General features: G+C 39.4%; 1 protein-coding gene and 1 long non-coding RNA gene across 3 annotated transcripts; both read left to right on the forward strand.

The window, feature by feature from the left end:
• Positions 1 to 13188: 13188 nt before the first annotated feature.
• On the forward strand, positions 13189 to 14599 carry twist1b (twist family bHLH transcription factor 1b). Of its 2 annotated transcripts, none has more exons than XM_026184870.2 (2): positions 13189 to 13892; positions 14068 to 14599. In XM_026184870.2, the coding sequence occupies exon 1, from the start codon at positions 13360 to 13362 to the stop codon at positions 13864 to 13866; it is 507 nt and encodes a 168-aa protein (XP_026040655.1). In that variant the 5' UTR covers positions 13189 to 13359; the 3' UTR covers positions 13867 to 13892; positions 14068 to 14599. The 2 variants fall into 2 exon arrangements, with proteins under 2 accessions (XP_026040655.1, XP_026040656.1); XM_026184871.2 differs by having other exon boundaries at positions 13209 to 13892; positions 14030 to 14599.
• Positions 14600 to 16004: 1405 nt separating this feature from the next.
• Positions 16005 to 21004, forward strand: LOC145431802 (uncharacterized). Its single transcript, XR_013912108.1, has 2 exons — positions 16005 to 16176; positions 20595 to 21004. It is a non-coding gene; the product is annotated as an uncharacterized LOC145431802 (long non-coding RNA).
• The last annotated feature ends 1493 nt before the right edge of the window (positions 21005 to 22497 follow it).

Consider the following 22497-nt stretch of genomic DNA (forward strand, 5'->3'; position numbering starts at 1 on the left):
TGTGTCTCCTGTTTTTCCAGTTTTAATGAAGTCAAACGACACATCTTGTGTGTCAGTGTTTTCCATTGATCTTCTCTTGCTGTTTGCTTTTACCTGTTTGTTTAAGCTAGTTTCAGTCGAAAGCATTATGTGCCAGTTCTCAGTTAAACAGAGAGCAGAGAACGCTGAATTGACTTTCCTTTTGCTCACTGATTACAGTGCGGGAAAAGTAAATCAAGACAGGAAAGTGGTATCAGGCAGCAGAGTGAAGTGCTGAGGTGATTGTATAAGATGCAACAATGCTTTTTCTAAGGACTGATAAACCTGCATAATATTAATTTAGCAGGACAAATGTTACAGGTAACATTAGGAACAAAAGACACAAATATCTATTGCAGACAATCACAAGGCAGCAACTTAATGCATTTCAACATGTAGACATGGTCAAGATGACCTGCTGAAGTTCAAACTGAGCACCAGAATGGGGAAGAAAGATGATTTAAGAGACTTTTAATGTAGCATGGTAGTTAGCATCTATGAAAGCACAACATAGAAGCAGATGGGCTACCGTAGAAGATGCCGTCAGCTAAAAACAAGAAACTATGGCTACACAAGGGGTCACTAAAACTGAACAATAGAAGACTGGAAAAATGTTGCCTGGTCTCATGAGTCTGAGTTTTTGATGAGGTCAAATAACAAAGCACCATCCTTTTATGACCACAATGTTCTCATCTTTTGATGGCTGCTTCCAGATGGATAACCATATCTTGCCACATCTCAAAGCAAAGATCATCTCAAACTGGCTTCTTCAACACAACCATGAGCTCACTGTTTTCAACTAGACTCCACAATCACCATCACGGATGTGCAGCTGACAGATCTGCAGGAACTGTGTAATGCTATCATGTCAATATGGACCCAAATCTCTGAGGAATGTTTCCAGCAGCTTATTGAATCTGTGGCACAAAGAATTACGGCACCTCTGATGGTGAAAAGTGAAACCACACAGCCTACTTTTGTATGCATCAGATTATTTTTCATAGTAACACCACACAAGCCTTATCCCCCATTTTCAGTAGTGCTACCACTTCATAGAAAAGAAGCTTTTTCTTTAAGATTAATCAAACTTTGTTGTTTCTTCTAAAAAAAGAAAAAAACATTCATTCAGGTCAAATCACCAAGACAGTGGGACAGTGAGGAAATCAAAACTCACAGCATATTTGAAAAACAGTCAAATTCTTCATAGAAAAACACTCAAATTATCCCCAGAGACAAGAATGGCCCCAGATAGAACTAAAGGTTTAGTAACACATTTTAAATTTGACATGCTTATTTTGAGAAGACCAGAATATTTGATCCCCACGGCTATTTTTAAAGCGCTGCTCTGTGCACACTTCATCCTTCATTAGGAAATGGGACAAAAGGTTCCCTGTTTTAGTCATAATAACCACTGGTAGGTCCAGAGAAATGATTTCTCTGTGAGATTATCTCCACGATCCTTGGGTTCAAGCATTCGATCCTTTTAAAAAAGCAATAATGTGAGCTATAATGAAACATTTGTAATTAAATATCCATAAACATACTAGTTATTGACTAATGTGATGTGTTCAGGACACAGAATGACTCATCCAATTAATATAGGAAGTAGATGCATTCAGAGTGTACCAATTACAAATGAGCCCTACAGAACTTAAACAGGGCTAAAAATATGCAAAACTGTGAAATAATATAGTGGTTTAGTCTTTATTATATACACACATATATATATATTGGATAACAAATGCTTTTTATAGACATTTTTTAGTCATTTAATAGTGAAGGATGTGCTTCAGATTTGGTGTCTCAACAGGAAATGTTGTAAAGTCTGTGCTGATTCTATCACAGTGAAGTGATTCAACAATTAAAGTGTTCCAGTTTGAAAATGGACAGTGTGTTTTCGAGTCCCTGTTTTTTAGGTGCGCTGAGGCGTTAAACTTTGAAGCTAACACGATGTGACCACTTTTGTTTTGGGAGTCTTTTATAGCAGCAGTGTGACAGTGCAGATAACAGTTTATAGCATTCAAATCGATGCACGTCAGAGTCTTTTTCTTATGTTTGCAAACTAGCTCATACTTCTCCTATGAATTAACTGCAGGCCGACAATAAAACTACAGTTTATGATCCATAAAATGAGACTTTGTTCCAGTAATTTGCCCCGATCATTCACACCGTCTTCTGCTTTGTTTCACTCAAAACTCAGAGCCCACAGGAGCTACTAAGTGCTTCTCATTAGATATCAGCACATCAAGAAGTCTTTGTCACTGACACCCCGGCCAAAACTCTGTGCAAAGTCCTGCTCATAAGTCAGAACATTTTCAACTGTGTCAAGGAAGACGGTGTTAAGCTCCTTGGAGTTGTAGTTGAGAACAAAATGAGACACTGAAAATGTTCCCACACTTGTACCAACTGCACCCCTTAAAACTTTAAGCTCTCATCATCAATCTAAGCACAGGGGAGGCTTGTTCTGCTACGTTCAGGTTATGTTTGTACAGCACACATTCATATATTTCCTCTCATTTCACTAGAGCCAAAGCCCACTGCAGATTTTAACCCTGTTCATCATTGCAGTGATGAGCATGAGATCCCACGAGCAACGCTCATCTCAGCTGCTCAGTCTGCTCCGCTGATCTGCGTGGGATTAAGGAGACGTTGGCATAATATTATTTCTGACCAGGGAGATAAAAAATTCTTCATTGCTTGTTGCTTTTTCTCTTTTCCCAACTATCTGCCAAGGAAACCTTTGGCCTATTAATTTTTTTTTCCATGTACATTTGGATGATGAATTAACTGAGTCATTATTACAGTTGAGTATCCTCTACCTGCCCTCAGATCTTATGGTGTGTGACCATTTATGCTGCCTTCACATTCATTAAGGAGAAAATGCACTACCTTATATTTCATTCCTTCACAGTTAAAAGCCGATAAAGCCGAGCAGAACAAGATCAAAAGAGCATTTCTGCGCTTGTCAACACTAAATCTTCCTTTTACTGACAGATACAGATGATTTATCTAGCTCCTTAAACGTTGGAGTCCTCTGGGATATGTGCTGTATTGGACAAAAAAAATCACATTTTAAATGCATTTTAGCTTTTCACTTTGCTAACATTCATAGTTTTCTACTGTTGTGAATATTATGTAATGTTGACTGACAAGGAAAACTTTATCTATTCGTTCAAACCTCCATCGTTACAAAACCGACACTTCCAGTCCAGTCCAGTGGGTGGCACTGTTGCATTGACCAAGTGGTTAGTTGCTCATTCTACGCAGCTCTGACATGTCGTTACCTAACAGCACTCTTGTAATAAATAAATAAAAATAATATCCTAAATTATGTGTTAATTATGTCTTATTTCCGTTTAGGGAATAATAATAACTCATCAACATTCTGAAACTCTCTCAGGAAGACAAATAAAGCATGCGCAGTAATGCACCTTTATACTCCAATGCCTGCATCTTGTTCTGACCTGCAAGCAGTTTGGATTGTTCCTATTTTTAACTCAACAAAAAAAAATCTCAACAAGTATCCCTGCTGTTATAAGTGGGCATGCTCAGAGTCCACAGAGTGTGACTCTCTGAAGCCAGCAGCCATGGGAGCTATCCACAAATCACTGTTATGAACAGAAGCATTCCTCTGTCCTCCAGGGTATATAAGGCTTCATTTGGTTTGCGTCCATGATATATGTTGAGGGCAAGAAGTCATTTAGCTTTCAATTTATTAGCCTGGTGATTTATGCACGCTGCAAAGGTAGCAGTGGTGTCTCCCACTCCTTCTCTCCAGCCCCCACTGTCCCCTGCTCTCCACCACTTTCAGATTAGACTCTAATAATTTGGTAATAGATGATGTGAAAGAGGAGAAAGTTCAGCAATTAGAAAAAGTCAGCAGAAAAACATGGGTTTACAGTTTCTTTGGCTGCACTTCATTTATCACCAGTGTTATAGTCACTCAGAGCATGATGAAGTGCCGAGACCACAGCAACCTGCACCATAGCTGGACTCCATATATTAGAGAAACAAAAACAAAACCACTAAAAGAATATCTACAATAAAAAATGATGGTAGAAAATCAGAGGTGTATCGGTTTAGGTTCAACAGCAATAAGAGACACAATAATTCAGCTGTTTCTATTCTCACCAACACAGAAATTTTATAGCTGCATTTAACATGCATCCTGTACCATTGCATAACATGAGCGAAAACAAAAGTCTTCAAATCCCTAATACAAAACAGAGATGGTTGCAGTTTTACAGATTTGGAAAGGTCTGTAGTTTCCAGTTTTAGCAGATTTGCAGTGCACAAGCATTTTACAAGGTGTCGATTGTTGCCCGGAGATCAATGTCTTTCTTCTGACTAACAGCCCCGCTCGGAGCCTCTTCCCATGACCACCGCTGGGATGGAGGAAGCTCTGTTACCAAATGACTCACTGGGAAAAAAAACAACCTGAAGTGTTTGGCAGTGTTCAGAGAGGCTTTGTGAGTAATCGCCATCCACATCTTTGGACACTTTATTTGCTCTCACTCTCACTTTTTCCATCAAGCAACTTTGCAGAACCCTAGTTTCATCATGCCAGAACCCTGAGATAAAAACTGAGGAAATTTAGAACACACAAATAAACCCGCTCTGCTATTTATAAACATCCGCATCTGCAACTCAAACCAAAGTCCTCAATTTAGCACAATTGCTTTGCCTTCAAGGGGATGGTGGCAAAGTGTTTCTCTTTCTGCTCCCTAGTTAGCAGACTGGTTTATTTTTGCTGATGTGATCACATCCTATCATGCATTAGGTTTTGTCAGGTGTACCATGACGGTGTGGAGGAGGTGCAGAGAGTGTATCTGCTGACGGGGCTGACGTACCAACTGTGACACTCCCACTCCATCGATAATGTACAAACCAGATGGAGGAGAGCTGGGAATGAGACATGGGAATGTGCAGGATTGTGGCATAAGATTTTGACAGTGAGCATATCACTACTGAAACTCTAGTAGTGTTTTTTCTTCTTAATAGGTTTGTGATTTTTACATCATGGCTCCATTCATTCGTCAGACCTGGGGTATTTCTTTTACAAGGGCTTTAAAGGCCTTTGAAGTACCTGCAGGGATGTTTTATGAATTAGTAACTTTTTAAAGTACATAAAACTTGTTCTGAAGTAATCGCACAATTGGTTTGTTTTTTTTTGGGGGGGGGGGTTTTAATCAGTGAATGCAACAGTACTATTGTGTTGTTGTAGGTGGTTACTTGTAACTGTTTTATTGAGGGCTGTGATTCCCAATGTGCAACTCCAGGAAATTTTGCCCTTAGTATGTATAAACCTGAGTGGTCATGTGATAATTAATGCAGTGGAAAAGAATTTACACAAGAACTTTTCTCTAGACCTTAGTGCTTCTCTATCTAACATTCACACACCAATGGATGCAAAGAGCAACTTTGGGTCTGGTCTCTTGGCCAAGGATTAACTTTCAGACTGGAGCAGCCAGCAGTTGCACCACCAACCTTCTTATTAGTGGATGACCTGCTTGAGCTGCTGACTCAAAGCCTCTGCAGAGTAGTCCAATTATCATGCTGGAGTAAAACAGATAATAATTTCCACTGAAATTCAGAAGCCTAGAAGAAATCAAAATAATATTATACCTGATTACTGCAAGGTGTTTTTAACTACAGTAAAAGCCTATTTAATGTCACAACTGCCGGTGGTTGCATGGTACATATTCCTTTTTTCATCTCTGTTTTACGACTTCAAAAAATCTAGCAGATGGTAAGAGCAGTTTTAAGCTGCAGATGTCTACATATTACAACAACAAGCAAGCCCTCATCATCCAAATGAAGCTCATACTTCTGCCATGACTGTTGGTTATGTATTGGAAAGTCTAGTCAGATAACATTTTCATACCTAACTTGAAGTCAAACTTCACATCTTGAAACTAGCTGGGTGGCCATCATGACCACACAACTTCCACATTGATGAGTTAACACATCATGAGAAAAAAAAACCCAAAACAAAACACCAGCAACACAAAACCTGCTATCTACTATTCAATGGAGATAAGGGATGGGGGATAAATCTGTCACAGAATAGTGTCCTCTTGACTAATTTCTGTCAACCAAGAGGGAGAACAAGTGGGGCTGAAGGGCTACTATTCCAAAAACAACATAGCTGGAAAGGTAGCCTATTGGGTCCTGACAGATTGGTCTGCCTAAAGAACGAGGAGGAGGAGGAGGAGGTCACCCTTAACTGACACATGGGGAGGAGCAGAGGTGAGCAGAAATCTGGAGGAGATGGGAACACAGCTGCGGTTCAGGGGAGAGTTAGTGTCTACTTCCAAAGGCTTCCCTGGGAGTCTGAATTTATTGGTGCCCACTGGTTGAAAGCCACCTAATGATACTGTCATAGAGGGATGAGTCTATCTATCTATCTATCTATCTATCTATCTATCTATCTATCTATCTATCTATCTATCTATCTATCTATCTATCTATCTATCTATCTATCTATCTATCTATCTATCTATCTATCTATCTATCTATCTATCTATCTGTCTGTCTGTCTGTCTGTCTGTTTGTCTGTCTGTCTGACACCCTTCACACCCCTCCTCTGTTGTTTTTGGCGCTGGATATGATGCTTTCCTTTGCGTCTTTGGTCCTGATCACTCCACCGCCACCACCACCCCCGCATCCCTGCCTATCATCCCTCTTTAAAGTGTTCTTTCTCATGTGCAGCTGGAGCACTCTGTTTGACCTCATCTCTCCTCATAGAGGCTTTATTAATTGGAGTTGTGGTGGGAGTCCCCACAGCACGTGTGGTTAGAGCGAAGAGCCACCCTCATCACTTAACGTACTGCAAGTCTCAGTGACATGCCATGTTATGTTGTCGTCCAGCCTGTGCTCTGCCAGTGTTGTTTTAATGGGCTTGAAGCCAGAGATAAAGATGCAGCTGTTACATTTCTAACATTAAATTACTTTATTTCATACAAAGACCGATTACACTTTAACTCATTCACTGCCATTGACGTCTATAGCCGTCAATGGCAGTGAATGAGTTAAACCCATTGACTCATTCACTGCCAATGGCTGGCAGTGAATGAGTTAATGGTGTGTGTGTGTGTGTGTGGGGGGGGGGGGGGGGGGGGTCAAATCAGTTACATTTTTTCTTATTTTTTTACTGACAGCATGATTGTGAGCCAACATGCACCTTCAGAGCACTTCTGGATATGGGAGCGCTCCAATAAAAATACTCATGCTCATTCCACAGATACCTCAATTTACTGTAAAGGTTTTGCAAGAAAGCCCATTTTTTATGCTGTTGTGCTTTGTAGAGTTTGTCCCACATTTTTTATTTGAGTATTTTTATGGAAACATATTTGACTGAGAGGTTAATTTATGTTCTCTAGAGTCATAAAGCATCAGCAATGTGACAGGTTTTTTTTGTTGTTGTCAAGATAGTTGAGACAAAATTGGGGGAAAAATAATCAGAGATCAAAGGCATTTACCTATTCAAGATTTGTAGCTTTTTCACCAGCAGATAAAAATCCAGTAAAATTTGAGGAGAGCTGGGTCTGTTTATTATCAAGTAATTACACTGTTTCTGGAAAGAAATGCTGTAGTTAAGTTGTATGAATGTTATTTTTCAGTGTCTGAGCGGGAAATAAATCAGTCATATATGTCTATTATGTCCATGTAAAATTTAACATGTCTGTTTTTCTTTTCATGTATATTTTGCATTCATGAAATATGAAGTGGAGGACACTCCTAAATGTACAGCACCATCAAACAATATTTTGAAAAGGAAGCATTTAATCTTAGTGCTCCTACATTGTTAGTGGTTCAGCGCGTTCAGCTGTCTTCTAAAATGTTTGGTGAACCAATTTCTCACTCTGTGTCTCAGATAAAGTGAACATGACTGGCTACTTTATTTGGTACACCTTCATCAGGTACACCTGCGACCATTTTAGCAAGCAAACCTGTGTATGCATCTGTGGCCACTCTATTAGGTACACCTTTGGACCCTTTCTTAGGTATACCATGCACCTTTTAAAATGGCCACCCACTTTATTAGATACACCTCTGGCCATTTTATTAGGTATATCTGTGGGCATAAAAAAACACCACTTTATTATGTATACCTGTTATCACGTAATCAGGTGCAGCTATATATGTAGCCACTTTATGCCTTAAAAAAGTTGCAGCACTTTTGGTACATCTGTGTGTCTTTTAAAAATGGCTGGACACTTTACTACGTACACCTCTGACCACAACATTAGGTATAAATGAGGCCATTTGATTAGGTACACAATTACCAATTTTTTTAGGGACACCTGTGTACTGAATAAAGTTGCTGGCCAATATATTAAGTACAAATGGCCACTTTATTAGGTACATCTGTGCTCTAGTAAAGTGGCTAAGCACTTTTTCAAATTCCATCCTTTTTATCCAACCTGTTAACCTGCACCTTTTAAGCAGCAAGGCCTAGACCAGGTCTGTCAGAATAATCCTACCACAGTTTCTTCATAAATTGTACTGTCTAGTAAGGAGTAAAATGCACAACTATGTAACCCTGCTAAATGCAGAAGCATTAAATTGCTTGTGCAGTTGTTTGCATAGTTTCAACTCTGGAAAAGTAACTGTGGAAAACTGTAATTTAGTTTATTGTAAAGTTTCATAGTCACTAACAATCTACAGGTTGCTATTTTCTCCCCGGAGATTTCACAGTTGTTAAAAGGCATATTTCTATATACGTGAGAAAGTAAACACATGTCCATCCAAATGCACTTCTGTATAAGTGTAGGGGAGGGCATTAGTGAAGGCCCTGCTCCAGCTACTTTGGTGCCCCAGGTGGGATTAGGATTTGGTGCCAGTAGTGTGGGCAAACAAACAGCAGAGTCTGAAAGGCTATAAAAAAAAAAGTTTATGTGAAAGTCAGCTCCAGAGCCTTTATGTATTTTCTTCTCAGCTGTTTATTGCACTGTGAGCAGTGTTTTTAGCAATGCATGAACCACACTGGATATTACTGACAGGCTTTTAAAGATCAGATGTAATGAAAACAAATAGATCTTCCTCTTCTTTGGTGATGTTCCAGCTTGTGCCCTGTATGACTTTCTTGAAGTCAGTTGTCTGTTTCTAATCCAAGCTGTACAATACTCTTCATAGGACCATTTTCATACTCTGCTTTGACAGACATGTAATCAGATTATGATGTATAATTTTTTGACTTGAGTTCCTTCAATGATGTTATATTAGACTGGTCACTATGTGCCATGTCACAGTGCAGCACCTGTCGATCTCCTACAGCCCAGCAAAATGTGATAAAGCTACTGTAGCTCTGTGAACAGATATTTTCATTGCATGGGTCAGTGCACTGGTCTCCATGCTGCAGCAGCATGGGTGAATGCGTGTGTGGTCTGCTGGATGGCAGCATGCTTTATAGCCAGCAGAAGGCATGACTCAGTGGTACCGAGGCATTAGATAAAGCAGGACCATAAAATGTATTTGGATTATGCTCTAGTTTTTCACTGACAGTTTAGAAATCAGTGAGCTCTTGTTTTTTCTCAATACAGAGAATACATAAATTGTGTTTTGTGAGTAACATTTGGCCAGTGAAACTCTTCCTCATGCTCTCGGAGGAGGGTCTGTGTTTGTTTTGTGTGTGCAAGTGTGTGTCTGTGTGTGTTTTAAGCCGAGATTATACTGCTGGGATGCCAGTTCTTCACAGTCCCCACATCACCCAGAGTTTCCAAGCTGTGAAAACATACTGGGCGTTTGTTGGTTCTTAGTGGCTAATAAGGTGTCATTGTCCGGTTGAGCTGTCTGATATCCCGCAGAGTCATTAGGATCACATGACGAGATTTAACAGAACATCCATTACACTCACACTCATGCCTCTACACATCTGCACTTCTTTGTGCACAACATGAGCCTTTCGCTTCTCAAAAAATGATATTTTTATTAGATAAGGAAGGGGCAGAGATGGGCTCGGCTTTGCTGCATTTCTCAAAGTAAATTTATATTCTGCTCCGTGAAATCTGGCTTGAGCCACGATTAGAACCTGTAACATCAAAGCGCCGAGGCTTTCAAAGGCTTTCTTTTACAGCTAACTTCAGCAGTCTTGGCTCCTATGTGTCCAGACAGCTTATAAAGGGCTGTTTTCATCATCACTTCCCAATTCAACACCCCAAATCTCGCCATCCCCCGCTATCAGAAAGAACCCTGATTACGATGTCTGGTTTCTCCACAGACTGGGACATTTTGAGAGTATTTCAGAGGAAAAAATGTGGTCATCCAACTCTGCTGCTTGACCTTGTTAGTCCCGAGGGCTGATTAGACGCTATCTGGAGCTGCTCTTTGAAGAGCGCACCTCTGTCTTTTCTCATTCCGTGCAGTTGATCCATCTTGGCGAGCTGGCACTGGACTCATTGCGGTTACACTTTAATGGAGTGAACATGAATATCACTGTCAATAGCGGGAGACTCATACATGTGGAGGGCTGTGGTTTGTTATTTCAATAGATATGAGAAGGTTGATAGAGAAACACGGCCTTCCAAGACCTGAGCAGAGAAAATAGACAGGTCTCTGTGGATCTCACTCTCACTCAGTGCTTCGAGAGTGAGAGCCTGAGTTGCGCCTGCCTTGATGTGACCTCAGGGAGGGGTGGTTAATGACGCTCTGGGGTCACACATGACTGGCGTGTCAAGTTGCATGAATCAGTAATATGCCTTTGACTTTATCACAACAGCCACTCATTGCTCATTGATAAGGGAAAAGGCTTTCTTCATCTGTCACGTGCCACTACTCTAGGCTGAGCAGTAAGAAAGCAGTCGGTGCTGCTTATCTCCTCTTCGTGCACTTCAAGCCCTGAGAGTCTGTAACTGACCGATGAAGGTTTTGTCCTTATTGAAGATCAACACTGGAGGAGTTGTCCTGTGATGACATCATATTCTCGAGAAGCAGCTGTGTTTTCTCAGAGTTACTTCAGCAGCAAAGAGCTGAACTCTGGAGAAAGATCTGCCAAGAAATGTAAATGTAGCATGGGTGTCCATCCCAGTTTCTGCATTACTGCTTTTTAAAATGAGGAAAGATGTGGACTCCTCGTGAACTAAGTGTGCACTCACTTTGAAATCACAACTCCTCTGGCACAAGTGTGGCTGCAGAAGTTACAAAGCTTAGTTCACGTGTGCAGACGCAGGAAGGCAACCGACTGAAACTCCTCAGTGATACAATACAGTGTAGTCATAAATATCTGAGTTGTAAAAGAAGATAACAAATAGCAACGAAGCACTGCGCTACACTTCCTTTGTAAGCTGTAACTTATTTTTAAAGGCACGATAGTGGAAGTGTTGAGTATCATAATTTATATATTTATCATGGTTTTTATCTAAGAGAGAGATCTGCAGCACTTAATTATTCAAGCAAATTTTTTCCAGCACTTGAATAAATGTGCTTTGCGACAGTTTAAGTACATGACACATGGATTGACATTAAAAAGATGAAGGCTTCATTCATTTGAACACTTTATTTCATTTCAGTTTAAAGGAAACAGCTCAAAAAACAGTAAATATAAAACTGGATTATCTCTTTTGTACAGCAGAGATGATTGTGCAAAGTTTTACACCAGAGATTTATTATACTAGACAGATACGCTCACCTTGATGAGGCCTTAGCTATTCTGATTTTTTTTTTTTAAGTTGTACAAATCTCTGAAAGTCACAATCTTTAATTAAACATTTCACATGTACTTTTTAACAAAGGAAAATGAGTGAATGAATGAGCATGCATGTTTTGCAATAACAAATTTCAAACACAGTTTATTGTCTCTTTAGTTAAAATGTAAAAGTTTTGATACAAGGAGGAAACCGCTCACTTAAACAAGCCTGTTTCCCTCGGAACAATACGTCTACTAAGTCTCAGGCCTCCACGAAGATGTAAATGGATGTTTGGTAGTGTTGTGACCTTCGACCCTGGCTGACCCCCCCTGTTTCCTGAACCAGATGCTGCTCCTGTGGACTACACTCTTCCCAACCTAAACAAAGTAATCCTCCACTAAACAAGATGGATATTGTATCACCAACCTAGTAAATACCAGAGAGCCAAACACACAAAGCTGCCCTCTTTTCATCTCTCTGACTGGAAACAACAGGCAAAAAAATCATTTCCTTTAGTTTTGTCCAGAGTGAGCAAGCACATAACAATTTGAATCTAACACTGTTTTACATGAATTTCCCCCCCAATGTTACAACTAAAATAGCCCTCTCTGTTCTTAAAAATAAACTTTTACACTATATGGTAAAATGTGAGATGGGATCACTTATCCCATGCAAATCTATATGGCCAATATCTACAGATACCCCCACAATTTACTATAGTTGATTCTTAAAAAGAGAACAGTTAGTGGAGATTATAGCACACACAGTGATCCGAAGTTGGATGATGTTTAAATGATGGATTGGTGAAAGGAAAGAAAGACCTCATCCTGGATCATTATTGCTGTGTTTTCTCATTTTGAAGACCTTTCTAGCACAAACAGCATCAACACCAGGATCCTAGCAAAGTCTTCCTTTTGCACTCCCCAGCCGTGTAGAGGCATGTTATGCTTAAGCGGGTGAATTAAATCTCTTTCGTTAAGGAACTTTTGCGTGATACACACCGATTCTTAGGAATAAACAAGACATGACACCTGCACACGTGCCAGCGTTATATCTGTTGTGTGCGCCCGTTTCTACTAATTTATTTAGTCTGGTTTTTTATTCCAGTCTCAGTTTGATTTTCTCTCCTGTTCAACTACAAACTTGTGTTTTTAATTCTCATGTCTTGTGTGTCATTTTGCTATGTGAACTTCTTCATGTGTCTTTTTTCCCCGTTTTGCTTGGAAAGGAAAACGGGGGAAATGCCTTGATCAGCCTTTGACTTTTCGATTCCTCCCTCACTGCTAGGAGCCTAATTAAATTAAGCTCTTCTTTCGTGTTCTGCTTTTCACTTCATTTTATATTTTGATGTCTATTTTGCAATCATAATAATCAGGCAATCATGAGAAATAGCACCTTAAGCTGCCTTTCCCAGCTCTGGCTTTGCAATGAGGGCTGTGCTGATAGTTGCCGAGATACTCCCGCCCCTCGACTCACGTAATTCATCTTGTTGACCAATCCCGTCGTTCCCCCAAAAAAGTTTACGCCATGCAGCCTATAAGAACTGCTTAAGTATCTCAAGTAACAGAAAAGACTTGTCTTTCCCGTAACCCATTTATGGATTCGTTGGTGCCTTCAAAGCCTGGTAGAGCCACAGGTGGACTAACTCTTTGACTTCATGAGAGGGAAATAATTTTGGGGGGACACTTTCTGGCCGCCATCGACCCAGGTGGAGATGTCTGAGGAAAATCTGGGGGAAGAATCGGGCAGCTCCCCAGTCTCTCCTGTGGACAGCCTGAGCAACAGCGAGGGGGAGCTGGACAGACAGCCGAAGAGATGTGGGAGGAAGAGGAGACCGAGCAGGAAAAATGGGGAGGACTCAGATAGCCCGACCCCTGGGAAAAGAGGGAAGAAGTCCAGCAGCAGCAGCCCCCAGTCTTTCGAGGAGCTCCAATCGCAGCGGGTCATGGCCAACGTCCGGGAGCGACAGAGGACCCAGTCTCTGAACGAGGCTTTCGCGGCTCTGCGGAAAATTATCCCCACTTTACCTTCGGACAAACTCAGCAAAATACAGACCCTAAAACTTGCAGCCAGATACATCGACTTCCTCTGCCAGGTGCTGCAGAGCGACGAGCTGGACTCCAAAATGTCAAGCTGCAGTTATGTGGCTCACGAGAGGCTGAGCTACGCCTTCTCTGTGTGGAGGATGGAGGGCGCTTGGTCCATGTCAACATCTCACTAGCACCTGGAGAAATCATGCCCAAAATGGTACGCTTGGCTTTTTTCAACTAAAACTGCATGACTGGAAAATAAATAAATAGACTGTTTTATGGCTGCACAGTACAGTGGTGTAATTCAACCTAAGCAGCTTTACTTTGTACACTTTTCCTTGTGTCTTTCTGCAGAGTTTCGTGACTTAGCGAATGCCTTATTTTACCTACAGGTGACTGCTGAATCTACTACTCACATTCTGAAAAGGGACAATCTGGAGTCCAATGCTGGATACATGGGATCGCCTAACGACATCAGAATTTTGTGCAGAGGCCCGAAAGGGACTCACAGCCGTGTGTGTTAGCTCCATACACCCCAATTCTGGTGTGTTTTCGTGCTGTTGACGACGAATGTTTAAAATTTCGCCTTTTTTAAATGCATGCCTTTGGGCTTTATTTCTGTGGAGGTCAAAGTGCATTATTGAAGTCTCAGTTTTTTTGTTTTTTGTTTTTCTCGTTTTTGTGTGTGTGCGAGAGAGAGGGAGCCTGTAATGTGTGGCTCACATTACAGGCTGACTTTGTGGATCTAACCTGTGCAAAAAAAAATATTTTTCAGAATGCATTTATTTATTTATTGATGAAACGTGTTGGAGAATAGATCCTGTGTCTGAAATAAATACGTTCCTATTTTTTATTATCGTTTTTTCAGTTTTGTAAATGTTTGTATATAACTTTTTTTGCATTAAAGAAAGACGATGAAAGCTGCTTGCATTTGACTTCCCCCCTTCTTTTTACCCAGCGTGCTTGCCAGTGAGGAGGGCGAAACTACTGCCAAGTAAAGCACGCTTACATTTGATAGTCAACATAAATTACATCTGAAATAAATTAGCTTTCATACATCACGTGGAGGGTGATTGTATTTGCATATCCATCAATTTAATGGTAAAACCTCCCACTGTTGCCAGCTAAGAAAAACAGATGGCGTTATTACTGGCATGGATAGAAGTGTTGGATATATGTTTTTTTTTTTAAATTATTATTATTTGTTGCACATCCAAAAAGAAAATACATTTTTTTAAATCATAGTTTGGTACGCTTCTCACATATAACTAAACTATTTAAGGAAAGATTGAGGTCAACTCGTGATTTAAAAGACAGAAACGTTTTTATTGCAGCACAGTGTGTGCTGTTAAAAAAGCGCCAGTCAATCTAAAATTGCGTTTTAATTAAAACATTTTTTGAAAGCCCCGTGCAGTCTCCAGTTTCTCTCTCACTCTCTCTTTCTCTGGCTTTGTTTACAGTTGGATTAAGGCCTGTGCTTGAAACTCGCCATTATAAGTAAATGAGTTACACTGAGGTCAGATGAGCCCGCTGCTGGACTCCTGCTACAGTCTCCTTTCTGCCAGCAGCTGAACTTCAGCAGAAGTTCACTTCAGGGGTTATAGGATTTCAGAAATTCTTTAGAAATTGTCGTCAGTTACAAAGGACGTGCCTTATGAGATCATAACTGAGGGGAAAAAATCGATTCACGTCTGGTGTAATTGCACATATTACATCAGCGGTAATTTAGCGACTTCCCCACGTTTTATAGCCTTGAAATGTATTCCTGCGCATTGTCACTAAATAAATCTTTCACAGTGCTATCGTGCTGTGATTGATCTCGGTGATCTGGGAAAGTCCTTCTCGCTGTCCAAATCAAAGTGGGTGCCCGTTTGAAGGTGTGTAATTGGCTTGGGAGGCATGTATGGAATTCCCAGATGTCTATGAAACTTAAGGAGGCCGTGAAGGTAGGCTGTGGGTCCCCGCGTGGAAGCACTGGACGTTCAGGGGAAATGCCTCCCAACTATGTATCAACAGCATTTCCACCCCCCCGAAATGTTTACTGTGAACCATTTCCACTATAGCATCAGATAAATAATCAGGGCCCACAGCAAATAGAAGCTGTGACCAATCCCCATATTTCAAAAAGCCCATAATTTCCTTTTTTTTAAATAATAACAATAATTTCCAATTCAGGCCTTAGAAGCTACCTTAAATAAGTTTCCTCTCCCTTTCTCGGAGGAGAGGAGTTGGCAATTGACACGGTGCAGAGGCACAGAATGAAACCTATTTAGAACAGATGTTAGTATTTTTTTTTAAAAGAAAAGTCACGTGAAATGAGCAGATGTTCAGACTGTGCAGAGACTCGCCGTGCAGCGCAGTGCAGTGCTGTGCACAGAGAGCTCGGAGCAGCTCCTCTTAGCAGCCTGTGGCACTACATTCAGATCATCTAGTACAGGTTTGATTAACGTGGATCGATTAAAGGGAATAATATGGATGTGACTGACCGTGGAAAGACAAAGGTAGGCTGTCAGAAAGGTCGCTCTGCATTGCTCGTGATGTTGTTGCCTAACGCTACACTTGCTGTTTATTTGTCTGTAAGAAAATGCAGGCAAATAAAATACAGAATGTTTTTTCTTTCAAAGCTGCCACCGCTACCAGGCCTACTGCAGTCAAAGTTTCACACTTCTTTGAAGCGATGTGTGTGTGCGTGCGTGAGTGTGTGTGAGGGGGGGAGGGGGGGAAGAGAATTTATCATCCAGCCATTTTGGGGAAGAGAGAAAAAAGAAAAGAAATGCATGGCACACATAAATCCCTGACAGAGGCTGTAGCACTACTGCCGTGTGATCATCGGCTGCGATTCATTTTTGTTCCGATCCCCCTTTCGCTTATAATTTGTATATAGAAACCTCACGAGTTACCAGTGAAGCTCGTATAAGCTGTGTCAACGTGAAACTATGAAAACTTTTAATTACAGTTTATGAAGTTATAATACTACTACTACTACTACTAATAATAATAATAATAATAATAATTATTATTATTATTATTATTATTATTATTATTATTATTATTATTATTATTGAAATGCTAGATTATAGCCAAAAATCTTTCAAACTTTAACTTTTATGTTGGGCTTTGATTGTTTTATCGTTGTTGTTTAGTTTAATTGATGGCAGTTTGTTACTCATGTTACTCAGGTTACTGTTCTTAAATCAGACTACAATTAATATAGTATTTATTTATTTATTTATTTATTTATTTATTTATTCATTCATTCGTTTTAGCAAGCCCATTTTAGCAAAGACTGATAATTTATTAAATAAGAAGCTCAACAATTTGTCCACTTAATAATGATAATAATAATAATAATAATAATAATAATAATAATAATAACAACAACAACAATAGTTTTTCTTTATTTCGTGCCATACTATAAATATTTTTAATTCTACCCCTAAAAAGAAGAAGCAGGTGGAGTTGACTGCTTCCTCGGTTATTAAGACCAAATCCTGTTTCCTGAAGCTCGAAAAGCACAAGCTCCTTTCAGACCCACACAGACACCCTCAACAATGCCCCAGAACGCGAACATATTAAAGCCAGGAGTGGGTGAACTGGAGTCGGGATCAGATCTCAGGGTTGCACTTGAGGAAGGGAAACAGAGGAGAGACTAAACACAGAGAGACAGCTACAGCGCATAATCCTGCGTTTGGAGTCTGATGATTACTGAATGCATTAACGTCTATAATAATTGAGAAGAGATTTTATGTAAGGTTAAGTTGTTCACCACTAAATAAATAAATAAAGTAGCCATATTGTTCACCGACATCTTCAAGGATACATGTGAGTAAGCTCTTAACATGTGACTACAACAAGATACGTTTTAAAGATGGAAAAACATCGTTTAGTCCAAGAAAGAAAGAAAAAAGTGACAGGGAGAATCTGTATTCAACGATGAGCTCTCAGCAGATGGCACCTTGCATTACCTGCTGGATTCTTTGACTTTTGCTATTGTGGAAAAAGAGCATTAATATTTTTTTTGTGTGAGATGTCAAACAAAATAAACTTTTTTGATTTCATTCTACATTAAAATATATTCACAGCTAAAGTAGATATACAAGAACACAATTAATTAAATAAAATCATGGTTCGTTCTGGGAGAGTCTGAATTCCTTTGATTTTTGGTGCTGGTACTGAAAATGCGTCACGTGCTAAAAGAAGATGAATTTTTCTGTGGAGATTTTTTTAGTTTTTTAGTCAGTTTACAATGTGAAAGTACCCTCAGCTCACAAGAATCTTCCCTCATGTAAAACGAATGAATCTTCAAAAAGTTTGATTTGTCTTTACGTACAGTCAGGCATGTTTTAGAAAATGCACACTGGCACAAGTGGAGGCACACCCAACGTTTGAAAATATATTTACAATTTATGTCAGTGCATGTGAACCCAAACAGAACTATATGTGCCAAAAATCTCCCTTTCTGACTGTTGTGTCTGAAAGAAAGTCACCTTTTCCCACTTTTGTAATAATCTCCTGAAAATATCTCAGACTGCACTTTAAAAATCTCATTTTAGTTCTTCAGAGAGCCTCAGTTACAGTAACAAGTGCTGAGAACTGCTGTAGAACTACATCGAGAAGAGGCTTTCAACATATATATTTTTCCCCTGGATTTAAAATAAATCACTTTGATCGAAGACAGCCACTAATGCTGTGTCTCCAACCTGCCAAAGAAACATGTGTTCAGACCATAACACATTGCTCTCCAGGTACGGCAGCATTTGAAGTTTAAATAATGCAGACAGGCACCTGTGGTGCACTGACTTGATTTAAAGACATGAGATGAAAAAAGTGAAAGGAAAGATTGTGAAGGGAAAAATGTTGACAAAATTCTTTTTTTTTTTAATTTTGCTGATTAATGCCTTTAAAGAATGCACAGTCTTGTGATATGACAGATAGAATTTTTTGTATGCAATTTTAAAAAATGAATTTGTGAAAAAGTGGAAAAAGGAAGGTTAAAACTTTTTCGTGGGTAATTTGTTTCTTTTCTTCAAAATAAAAGTTAGTTTGGAATTTTTTAAGATTTATTTTTCTTACTTTGAAGTCACACACAGTTTAAAAGTTCAAATATTTTGTCTAAAACCATGACAGAACTTATGGTGAATGATTTATGTCGTAGTTTGATCAAAATTTCTTGACATTTTTGTGCATATTAGAAGAAACTGTATGTGACTGCCTCAGGAAAAAGTTAAACGGATACTTTTGCATTTGCTTGGACTCTTGTGGGCACACACACACACACACACACACACACACACACACACACACACACACACTGTCTAAGCCAATTAGGGATGTCAGCTTCAAATCTGAACCACAACAGGTCACCACTTTATAACAGCAAAAGACACACTGATCCTGAGGAATGACATCACGATTTTGGCATTTGCCATTTGATTGTTTCCAGGATCAAAACTATCCAGAGGGCACAATGAAAACGTGTGCACCTTGTGTTTAACCTTCATTGCGTGTAATGTGTGCCACCCAGGCTGCAGACAAGACACGGATCACTGTGTTTTAAGGGTATACACAATGATGTCACAGACAGGAAAAGGCTGGAAGAGGCTTGGCACCTTCAGGAACTGGCCAAATCCCCATTGGCTCAGCAGAATCACTGTAATAATAAACAGGCAATCAGAAGGCAGCGTGAGCGTACACAAAGGCATTGCGAAACTTTGCAGATGATAAAAGCAGATTTTTCACTTGAGGGGGATGATTATTTGTGCTCTTCAGTTGTCCATAAATAGAGGGCCCCTCACAGGAAGTATAAACATACCGATGGAGTGGAGGGCAGTCATAGTCCAGTGCAGTGATTTCAAACATCGCTGTTTATGTTCAATCAGGATGGAGCGTAACTGTAGCCCGAGTTTGTGCATGAAATACCAAGAATTATTCTGTTTGGGGGGAAAAAAACTCCATGCAGAAGGTAAAGTTTTTGAAGAGTGCTTCACTCAATTAAGGTGCCACATCTAGTAAAAGTCATAAAGCCTTGAGTTAGCTCCCTAATTAAATAAACACTGAAATGTCTTTACATTATTTTACATAAAATCCTGTGTCATTCTAAATGATCACTACAAACATATATGAATAAAATGATACAAAAGCTATTAACATCCTTTATCTAGTTAAAGTAACCTCTTTCTGGATGTTAATTAGAGGAGAGCACAACTTATTCACACTCAGAGTAAAACATGGAGTCCTTGTGTATTGCCCAGAGGTCGATAGGCCTCTAATGATTCAGCATCCCTGCTCTCGTCCCTAGGGCGCTCCACTCCCTGGGTATTAATCCCATTGCCTTCATTAACCTGCTGGCCCACCAGTGTCCCCCTCCCCTCAAATGCTGAATCCCAGCACCACGCTGTCATGTTGATAATTGATCTGTTGTTACCTGTTTACAATGATCTCCTTATTCCTCCCCAACCATCTTCAATACTTTATTCTTATCTGTGCTCTCAGCAGGAAGCAGCATTATGTCAAAGCAGGGAAAATCTAATTGACCATCACCACAAAACTTTGTTGAGCATGCGGGACAAAGCAACTCTTCACAATTTATTATGTGTTTATAAACTGAAGGTGGAAAAAAGACGTATTTGTATCATCTGTAAAAGTGGAAGTGAAGACAGCCATGTCCAGAGCACCTTTTCTATAACCAAATCTCTCATCTTTTTTTTAATTTATAGAAGAGACAGATATAACAAATTAAATCTACAAAAAATGAAGCAATACTTGAAAGAAATCTATCTTTTGTTCTAATTCTCAAATATTTGAATGTCTAAAGGGTCTTTGGTTATACAGCGTATTAAGCAATAGTTTTTTTTTAAGGTTTCTCAGCTTTCATGTTCTGTTTAAGCTATGACTCATAATATATTTCCTGCCATCCCAGCAGGGGTATTGGTGCAAAAGGCTGCCCCTTCAGTCCCACCGCCGGGATCCTTCAGCTTGTCGACAGAGGAGCCAACTGGCCAGAGGATCAACAAAATGACATCAAGTACAGATAACAACAAAGAACAGTTGTACTGTATGTGTTACTAGAAGTGTGGGATGTCCCTGACTCTCTGCACTGTAATTATGATGTATTACCATGCTGAGCAACTACTCATTAACAAAATGTTAATTTAGGTGTTTTGAAGCTGCTGTCATGCGGTTGTGCTCGCTGACATAATTTTCAACTCTTTAAAAAGTCTGAACTATAGATTGTATAACAGAATATTATACGAATGGAGTGGAAACCCCGTCACAAAGTCACTGATGCTACGAGTGTAAGACAACATAAACATTATCTTATCTCCTCTATCTCCATGTCATCAGGGGGAGGGGGCTGGGCACGTCCTCCACAAGAGATGACCGGCTGTTTTTGACCTTAGTGCTAAATCAAGTTCAAAGAGGACCACTGGTGTTTGGCAGATAGTTTTACATGAGGGCAGAGGGAGGACCATTTGTTTGGTCAACCTCTGGCTCCCCCTTTGATTCGCAGCTATCTTTGACCCCTGCCACAGTGACACCACTTAAGGCTCTTCATTTGGTCACAGTGGCCGGTCTGATGAAACATGTGAAATGACTGACTTTACTTTCTATTCAACTTAAGGAAATAATTTTTCTGAATTATATATATATATATATATATATATATATATAGATAGATATAGATATATATATATATATATATATATATATATATATATATATATATATATATATATATATATATATAGATATATATATATATATATAGATATATAGATATAGATATAGATATAGATATAGATATATGATTTCATTATAGGAAAAACCAGTCCAGTCTATTGCAAAACTAATTTTCATTAGATAAAAGGTTGTGTGAAAGTGTAATGTAAACATTTTTAATGAATAAAAGCCCCAAAACTTGGGGTGTAATTAATATAAAATGATCTAATAACATTGGTTGGCTTCAGATCCATGTTAAGATGGAAAAGTACTGCTTCAAAACTCATACAATGAATCATACGTTTACCAACGGAAAGATTTTACACTTTTAAAATATATGAACAAGATGTCATAACTACATCTGTCATGTCAAAGCGGTAGTTCGGTCTGGGTTACTTTCTGCTGTCTTGGTTCCAAAGAGTCTGGTACAAGTGAACGTTATCCAAGAGCAAAGAAATATATGTGGAACACTATTTTTCCACGGACAACGTCTGAACACAACTGGAAACCCATCAGGAAAAACAGCGCTGTGTTTTTTTTGCATTACAAGTGTATTATCACATTATAAGAATGAATAACGTATCATGATCGGGCGCCTGTTATTTTAGGAGAAAAATCAGAGTATTAATAAAATGAGATTTTGAAGCAGGAGAATGGCTGTTTTTTGTGTGTGTGTGTGTGTGTTCTGTGCTCTTATGTTTTATTAACTAAAGGAAATGTAGCGTTTAAAAGGAAGCGAGTTTTGATGTTTGGTGCACAAAAGAGAAGAAGCACAAATGCAGCTTTAGTGTGCCGTTCAGAAAACGCAACTTCTCATAGTATGAAGCCTTGATTCACTTGAACCTTGAAAATGTAATGCAGAAAGCTGGAGTTTCAACTGTCCTTGCAACCATGTGTTTCAGTGAGTAATTCAAGAGATGTTTAACAAAAAGAAATGCCTGCCAAAGTATCTGATGTGTTGCAGTGAGTCACCTTTTCTCACGCACGCACAAGTTTTCTCAGTTGTATTCTTATTTTGGTTCATTTCCCTGACCTTTAACACTTGCCCCAGAGAGATGCAAATGCCCAAAGAACATAATGGCTCCCTTCCTGTGTAAAAACTA

Source organism: Astatotilapia calliptera, chromosome 11 (assembly GCF_964374335.1).
Source record: "Astatotilapia calliptera chromosome 11, fAstCal68.1, whole genome shotgun sequence".
Classification (NCBI taxonomy): Eukaryota; Metazoa; Chordata; class Actinopteri; order Cichliformes; family Cichlidae; genus Astatotilapia; species Astatotilapia calliptera.

Coding starts and splice junctions, on each gene's coding strand:
- twist1b (XM_026184870.2), top strand. CDS start 13,360: ATGTCTGAGGAAAATCTGGGGGAAGAATCGGGCAGCTCCCCAGTCTCT.